This window comes from Ciconia boyciana, chromosome 8, assembly GCF_034638445.1.
Source record: "Ciconia boyciana chromosome 8, ASM3463844v1, whole genome shotgun sequence".
NCBI classification, from domain to species: Eukaryota; Metazoa; Chordata; class Aves; order Ciconiiformes; family Ciconiidae; genus Ciconia; species Ciconia boyciana.
In genome coordinates, this window is record NC_132941.1 from 38,185,709 (window position 1) to 38,195,009 (window position 9,301).

At 38.3% G+C, this 9,301-nt stretch overlaps 1 protein-coding gene across 1 annotated transcript; it reads right to left on the bottom strand.

Moving 5' to 3' along the window:
* Window positions 1–2,172: 2,172 nt before the first annotated feature.
* Window positions 2,173–6,545, bottom strand: LOC140655770 (mannose-binding protein-like). The gene is made up of 4 exons (XM_072870656.1): window positions 6,358–6,545; window positions 4,989–5,101; window positions 4,272–4,365; window positions 2,173–2,619 (listed from the first exon to the last, which is right to left on the bottom strand). Exons 1-4 carry the CDS (start codon window positions 6,543–6,545, stop codon window positions 2,316–2,318), a joined length of 699 nt encoding a protein of 232 aa, XP_072726757.1. The 3' UTR covers window positions 2,173–2,315.
* Between the last annotated feature and the right edge of the window lie 2,756 nt (window positions 6,546–9,301).

Sequence of the window (9,301 nt, forward strand, 5' to 3'; positions counted from 1 at the left end):
TTATCTGATAACTTCGGACTGTATGAAACTGAGCATACAATATAAATGTTCTCCCATTCTGCTTTCTTGAACTCCCAGTGTTTTTAGCATAAGAATATTTTTGCACTTACCTGCAAACAGTTTTGCAGTTTGTATAGATCCCATTTGAATGATGTGTATTGCTCTCCAAACACAAACAATCTTAACATAAGGTTACAAGAAGCTTCATAAATTTCTAACAACTGTGTTGGAGATTTGCTGGGCAAAGCATGTAAAAATTAGTCTAAATTAGATTTCGGAGCTGGACTCCTGAGAGTGACTGACATGGCAATTAGGAATAGTATTTCTAAAAAAATTCAGTTGAAACAACACAACCATTCACATTTGCAAAATACTACTTCAAATCTTTTTCAAATCAGCAGTTTAGTCATTATAACCTACTGGCTGATGCACTGGGGGCACAATACGTCATTGCTCCTAGTCCAGCTCCAAATGAAATGGTCACAAAACATCTCACTGTTTTTTCGATACAATCTCAAAGGAGACTTACATAATCACTCCAAATAAATGCACTGGAGACTGAATTACCACTGATCCCTAAACCTGGAAGCACAACTGCTCTCTAGAATGTCTCTTTCTTGTCCTAAATTAACCCAAATCTGTCTTTTAAATAGTGCACCATGTCCTACATTTTCATATAATAAATATTGATTAAAAACTCCCAGGCAAAATTTAAAAAGTTCTTGTTTTCATAGCTGCAGGACACCAATTAATGAAGAAAAGGAATGCAGTTCACCTGAGAGCTGCAAAGACATGTTGCCAGTAATGACAAGGAGAACATGATGCAGATCAGCAGATAAATCATACTCTAGAAAATTCATACCCTTCACCAATTTCAGTAATTGCTTTTTTGCTGTACCCATATAACCTGGTGAAGAGAAAAGAAATGTCATTACTTACAAAAGCAGACATGGAAATTAGGCAACGAAAATAACAGCTATAAAACAGATGAGCTGGGCACCAAATGCTCCTCTGTACAGATATGTTCCTGTGTTCCCATGGGTCCACATGACTTGCCAGTGTAGACACAGTCCTTCTCTCCATAGAGGTACTTTGCTTACGTGTCTTAAACTAACTGGAAGAGGAACTGAAAATCTTCTACTCTTCCATGGTCAAAAACTTAAAGCCTGCATGTAAACATTTTTCTTAATTGTCGAACTTTCAGTATTGGGCTTTGTTGTCATGGTATTCACCTATTCCTAGTTAATCCAGTCTGTAGTTCACTTGAGGTGAAAGGAGCTCCCATCAAGAAAATCATAAAAACCTATGGTATCACTTCTCTCACATTAAGGACCTATTCACATAAAAAGACCTTTTGCTGTTTTTCTGCATGAGCTAAATTCCACGTGGAGTACCTTTCACCAGTAGGCACTTGTGTTTAAGAAAAATTTTCTGCTTTCTACTGCATTTAAATCTTGATCTATATCTCCTGTACTTCAAATGATGCCTATAGATTGCCGAAAAAGATGATCTTGTTCTCTTGTGATTGTTCTACTGCACACAAAGCGACCTGGCTGGACATTTTACTGTTTTATTCCTCGTTGTAGTTACAGCACATTTCATTTTCCTGTCACATGGAAAAAACAGCACAAAAATAGCTGAAATGTCAAAAAAGAAATTATTTGCATGTCAGTAATCACTTGTGCGCAATGGAGCTCTGTACCCAGACGACAAATACCACTCTAGGCTCTAAGTGATCATTATTAGTCAATTTTAGAACTAGAGTAAAAGCACACTAGGAGAAAAGCCATCACTAAATACTGAAATAACATAGGACTGTATGCACTGTCCATTATTTCCACGATAGAAGAACGTATCAGAAGCAACATGTGAAGAGTAATCTCTCCAAGTTTACAGCTCAGCTCTAAGACAGAATATATAAAAATTTTTCATTAGTTTCAAGATTATTAAAAAATGCTTCCCTCGTGCTGCATTTATGAGGAACTCATAGGAAGGTATAACAACCAGCCTGCTGAGCATGCCATAACTTATTAGCCTTACTACCACTATGATAAACACCATTTAATTCATAATGATTGAAAAAATTAAATTTGTATTTTATTAGGAGATTCAAAACTGAATGTCAAAGAGAAAACAATTATAAATACACTCTGGTTCTGGTTACTCCAGGCCACCTTTATGGGTACAAACTTCTATATCAACCACATAATTGAGAGCAAAAATTTGGGGTTTTCTTAGACTCATCAGCTCAAGAATTCACAAATAATTAAGGCATGTGAATTTGGACAATTAACGTCATTCCATTTTCCAGAGTCTTATATTACTGCACAGTCTTCATTTTTTAGATTATTTGGTTCTCCAGCATTCCAGTTTCTGTAAGTTACAGCACGTCCATTCAGATACATGAACCTGCCTTCCGTCTGTTCATCAGATATCCCCATATAAGCCTGCTTTGAAGGTCTTAAGTCTTTTAAAGCTGTGTTTTCAGCCTCATTCCTAGGAGAGGCAAATGCACTTCCAGCTTTTGCACAAAGGGATTTTCCATTGTCAAAAGTATCTTCTTTTCCAGTTGAGACAAATATTTTTTTACCAATACTCTTGATTTTCTTAAAATCAAAGCTAGAAATGAAAGTGAACATAAATTGTATTATACCAAAAATTGATCATGCTATAGTTATTTATCCATATCACAATTGTACTTCAGAAGTAGCTAACACCAGCTATAAACAGATTATTTGTTGAAATAGTAGGCAGAATCCAATAGAAGTCAAACAAAAGAGACGCCTGGAAATATCAAGCCCACACTTCAAGAAAACTGGAATTTCACAAGAAACTGGATCACAAGTCTTGTTCTAATGCTTTTCATGTCCAGTTCATATGGTATTACAGCTCTTGAATCAGGATCTGAAGGAATTCACACTCAAATTGCAAGCATGACAAAATAGCTTGCCAAGTTTCAATGCAAAAGTCACAGATCAATTAAAACCATACAAAGGAACTGAGCTGCAATTAGGAGATCTGTACTCATCAGCTTTATCACAGAAACCAAAGCTGAGGGACTGTAAGAAAATTCAGGGTTAAAAGTGACAGAGCAGAAAGAGGAGACATAGGGACAGCTTTAGTGAGCCTGGGAAACTGAGTATTTCTCCAGAAAAATATAAATTATCTTAGGAGAAGTAGGAATATATAGCTCAAATGCTTCACAGGCCTTCGTGAAAAGCCAATGGAAAGTGAAGCTTTTGTTGATTTAGCAGATAAAACTGCTAGCAGCAATTCTTTTGAAACACAGTTGCTGTCTTTAATGGGCAAGTTATTTTATCTTATTGCCTTTAACAGGTTTGCGGGATTAGCGTGAAGGGAGTCTACCACCTTATAACAATGATACAAAAACTGCGACACGTGCATAGTTAAATTTTCCCCTGATGTTGTGGGAATGGTACCAGCACAATGCTCTTGTGCTACACTTCTGTGACAGGTAAAACCTCCACAACTGTTTCAGACACCCTTTTCTAGGGTGCTGATACATGAGCGCAGGAGGAGAAAAAGGAAGATGGCTGAAGAGATTACTGCTACCAGCTGTTCAACCTCTCTGTGCTCTTCAGTTTCTTGCAATTTCAGGTTAACTTTCAGGCTTCGCACACAACTATGGCTTCAAAGTTGTGCTTTCTCCAGGGAAGACACCCCCTTGGAAGGATGGCCGTCACGTGGTGCGGAGCTGTATGACTTTATTTTGCTGATGCTCGTGATGTAGTAAATTGCAGCCTGTGTCATTTCCTCCCAAGTTGACTTAAGAATAGTGATAGACCTTGTGCTTTTCCTAACGTGGTATTTGTACCAGGGCTAGTAGTGCATTGATGAGACATTCTTTGAAATTTTCACACAGTATCTCTTGAGAAATTACTCGCAGCTAGATCCAGGCAGACAACATCCCAATCCATGTCTACTCATAGAAAATTATCTAGAACTGAGGCAGTGAGGGAAATGTAATGCAATGCTTAAAGCACAAGCACCCAGAGAACAGTAGCTGATCCTGCAGTCCATGTAACAAAGCCCCTGCCCTGTATGTTGGCAAAGCGATCCTTAAAGTTTGGCAGGTCAGTTCAGGAAGGATGTATTCAGTGAGACAGCATTTAATTAATGACCATCTCCCATGAGCAACACAAGATAAATTTGTAATATTTGTTTCAACCTACTGTTTTCAGTCCCTTCTCCAGCACAAGCATGTCCATCATTTTACCAGGCCAAAAAGACAACTCATCAATGATTGGAACTTACCTTTTTTGTATCTATTTAGTTCATCCTCCAAAACCTGTACTTTTGTTTCCAAAGCAGTTACTTGTCTCTGCAGGTCGTCGGTCACTACAACTAGGAGTTAAGGGTGTTATTTAGTAATTTATATTAAAATGACTATACAACAACTGTCTCTGAGATGCTTAGCTCTCCTGTAACCTGATGCCATGTGAAAGAGCTATTTGGTTTTCAGAGCAGAAACCACAGGCCACATTGCAGATTTGTTCCATGGGAATTTGTCCCACTGGGAGAGCCTTATCCCTGACTGGCATGACTCCTTAGATGGGCTTTGAATTCTCAGGGCTGCCAAAGTAATCTTCTATTCAGAGGGAAAAGCCCAGTTCTCAAAGGCAAAACACACATGTAAACATTTTTAAATTAATTAAAGTTCAACTAAAAAAAAATGAACAAGGAAAGAGTGAAAGAAAAATTTGTAATATGAGATAGAGGGTTTGTTATTTCACTCACATCAACAATAAACTAGTGACTCATTCCAAACACTTTTTCCCCACAGTTATGTTGGTCAACTCATCTCCTATGTAACATATGGTTTATCTTTCTGCTCCTCACACTTCTGGAAATCACACCTTTCCTCAAATAATGTTTAAGAATACCAGACATCAACACAAATATTTTTTGGAAAATATACTAAAAGGTTGAAAACCAGATTATAGAAACATGAGAAATTTATTTCTTACTTCCACATTTGCCTTTTTGTCCTTTCTCTCCTTGTGGTCCTAAATCTCCTTTTATTTCTGGAGGTCCCACTTTTCTGGGGAAACCCTGTAGACTTCTCAATCCTTCTCCTACAGTTTGATTTAAAATAAAATTGTTTCAATATTTTCTAAGTTTTTCTCCCACTATGTTTTCTTAGTGCTTAGAAAGAGAGTACCAAACACTGACTCCTTCCCGGCCCCTCCCCCCCCCAAATAAAAACGTCTCAGGAAAATTGAATTGTTCCTGTGGAAAGCTTCATTTGCTAGGAAATGCATTACTTTGATGAAAAATTCTTCACTACACCTACTTATGGCACTGAAAATCGAATGAGATAAATGCTGTCTCATGTTATTGCAGAGGTATACATGCTCTAAAACCAGAAAGCCAGTATACTTTAGCTATAATCCAATCACACATCACAGTATATGATCTAGAAAATGAGCTAAATCATAAGATTAAGAATACTTCTGAAGCAGTTTGTTGAAACAGCTAATGCTGGCTTTACTTATTTCAACCATGAAATTGCAGAGGGCATACTGAGGGTACGTGGACCAGAAAATGTCTATAGATCATATCAATACATGCCACTGAAATACTCGTAGTTCAGATCAAGTGGTATTGATAATGATGGGAGTTTGCTTAGAGGTTGAAAAGCAATGATCTAATTCCAAGATGTGTGGTATACACATGATAACACAGACAAGATACGGTAAGAAAGTATATGATTCCATATGTACTTATTAAGCGTTTGGACAGAAACTATGATTTGGCAACTTGGAAGAGCAGGTGACTTGGTTCTACCACATGACAGAAAGCACTTGCTGATCTATTTATTGTTTGCAGCAGTGCATGAAAAAAGTCACCTACCTGACAAATCATGCCCTGGGGGAATTTTGTTGTTGGGACTTAGCGAGTATGAAGCAATCAAGCTATGACCATCAGATTAGTAGCCAGCTCTAGCAAGCATGATTTCTGGTTTCAAGAGCTGGCCCCTGGAAAGAAAAAGCAATAAACATTTAGTAGGGTATTGTAGGAAACTAAGTGATTCAGAGTACAAATGGTACAATTAGATTAAAAATCTCATTACAGCTCTGTTTTATGGGCTGCTGTGAAAATGTATTGAATTTTTTTTATTTATTAAAAGCCAAGCATCTAGAGTAGCATTACAAATGCAGAAAGCATTTTCAGCTTCCTGAAATTGTGCAGAGCCTACAAAAGGTTAATGGGGCAGAAGAAAAGGAGAGAAGTAAAAAAGACAAAATGAAAGAATGAAGGAGGCATGAAACAAGACTAAAGGGATGATAAGGAGTGTCAAAAATACAGTATTGCTAGTCATAGTTCTGTACCTAGTTTCCCTTTTCACCTTTGGGACCATCTCTTCCATCTCTGCCTGGTAAGCCATTGACTGCAGGAGCACTGCACTGAATTACTGGGCAGGAATACATTTTCTCTTCAGGTTTATCTCTGTTAACTGAACTTATTACCATCAACAGTGAAAGCCAAAGTACCGAGGCATTGAGAGGCTGAAGAAGAGTCATTGCTAAGTCCACAGATCTGTGACAAATCAAGCAGAGTAATTTCATAAATTTCTCTGTTTACAACATTTTAAAGGGTTGCCTAGGAAAGAGTTGCCTACATGTCCTAGGAAATACAATTTCATCTTCAGCCAAAAGACCAAGAAAAAGGGATGGTGTCTGAACCATTTCACCTAGCCTCTGATTGTATCTTTATGTATGGAAACCAGAAAATAAACAACAAGCTTATAAGAATCTGAAAATCTCAAGGTGTAATGAAAATACCTACTATAGGAACAGTCATCAATGTCACTGTGCTGCAAATCCATTTCAATGTTTTGTTCATTGTATGTCTAAATTGAAAGCATTCCTCTTCATGCCAAATGAGTCACTCAGCATTCCAGTCTGGGATGAATCCTGAACTCTCCAGCTATTGTATTTCTGCTAGGAGTCTTCTTTCCACAGCTATCAGGATTACTGTATGTCTAAGCTTAGAGCAATTCAGCTGTTTCTCTGATAGCATCTCCACTACTAGCAAACACCCATGCTTAAAGGACAAAAAGCTTAAGTGCGCTTAAGTAGCAATGATCTGATTGCCTCCCAATTTCTCCTTTCAGACCTTGTATATTAATAAGATACATTTCTTCCTCAGTATTACACCTCAGAGCCGAAGTCCTCTTGGATCCCAGATCTGCGATACTTTGCTGCCCTCTCTGAGCAGAACAGTAACAGGCAGTAACATCACAAGGTAAAGCTCTGCATGACTTTCTGACAAGTTGCATCACAGTAATTGTCCTTTATTTTAATGAGGGTCAAATTTGAGGCAATCATGTCCCATGTATTCTCTGTTTAACCGAAAAAAATAAAATTAAACTACCACAAACATAAGCTGACAAACTTTTATAGTAAATAAGCCACATACTAAAGTCAATTGGCCTCATTTTCTCCCAGTTCTACCAGTTAAAATGAAAAACAAGCCTAAGGAAGGACCATTTGGTTGACAGATTGGGGTAAGGCAAGAAAATCAAATCCAGCGTGAATTTTGCTAGTCACCTCAATTATTTCTCTTTATTTTAAGCTTCAGAAACTATTACCCACAGAGAGTGGCTTCCCCTGTCATGTTTCATCTGATAAAGTACAATGTAATGTATAATCACTAGCTTATTACTTGAGAACATTATCCTTAGGATAAAAAGAGTTTAAGAAGCACCACTTTTCTATATACTTCTTTGTGCTTCCTCCATTAGGCTCACATCAATATCTGGGGCAATGGCATACACCAAAAGAAAATAAGGAAAGGTATTTAGCTAACTAGTATAACAAAACTTGAATCCTGGTTTATATTTCTTACCCAGCTTCATGGACTCGAGCCAGTTCTTAACAGCCCTCTAAGGATTTCCTTCTGCTGAATTTTTATACTATGTTAATTATCCAATATCAGGGAAGTTGACATTGCCGCTGTCTCCCATGAAGGCAGCAAGACAAAACTCAAACTAATGGCACAATAAAAGAAAACTTGAAAATGAAATGTTAAGCTCTCAGAGAAGTCCTCTCCTTACAGAGATTCAACCTCACACAAACCTTTGTTGTTTTTGCCTGCCAGGAGCTAAGATCTATTTACCTCCAAAGTTTTCCAAGTTGACCACCCCAATCCTTTATTTTAGGAGAGCCAAAGTGCCTGTTTACCTTTGGCAAATTGGTGGCAGGGTTTCCTAGCAATGAAATCACTTCCCAAAGAGATTAACGATAATTTGCACCAACAATGGTTTAGATAAAAAAGCAAAATGTTCCAAATTTCTCACAAAAATGGAGTAAATCTTAGGGACCCGAAATAGAAAAAACAGGTTTTGCAATCCATCTTTATATTTAGAGAAGATGGAGAATCTTCTCTATCTTTGAGGGGAGACCTTCTTGCTCTCTACAACTACCTGAAAGGAGGTTGTAGAGAGGTGGGGGTCAGTCTCTTCTCCCAGGTAACAAGTGATAGGATGAGAGGAAGTGGCCTCAAGTTGCGCCAGGGGAGATTTAGACTGGATATTAGGAAATTTTACTTCACTGAAAGGGTTATCAAGCATTGGCACAGGCTGCCCAGTGAAGTGGTTGAGTTGCCATCCCTGGAGGTATTTAAAAGACGTTTGGATGAGGTGCTTAGGGACCTGGTATAGTGGTGGTCTTGGTAGTGTTAGGTTTACGGTTGGACTCGATGATCTTAAAGGTCTTTTCCAACCTATACGATTCTGTGATTCTGTGAATCTGACATGGAGAATCACACTAAGTGTGGATGTGATGACAGTCCTCAGGTCCCAAGGCTTACACAGTTGCAGACTTTCTCAGGAGAGAGATCAGAATTAGGCCTTGAAAGATGCCATGAAGCTTTTATATTTAGGAGGTAGCTAGTTCTGGAGGTTCTATTTAAAGACATAGATCTCAGGTAATTCTTTTGTTCCTCCATAAAACTTGCGTTAGGATACGATTCATGCAATGCAGGTAACAGCAGGGAGGGGATCCTGAAAGAGGCAGCAGGGAGTCCTTGTTCCAGACCTAGTCTTGGAGGTGACAGCTCTGAGTCATTAGCCTGAAACCTGAGAGTCTGACAGCACAGGACTGCCCTATTGAAGTCAAATACTAGGGAAACTGCTCCTCAGAAGCAGATATTACATTTATACAGAGAATACTCAGGGACAGAATGCCATTAAACTGACAGATTACATCCTGCTAACAGTCCTCCTCACCAGCTTGCCATGCTCCAGTAGGGCAGGCTACAAAAGTCCTTTCTAACC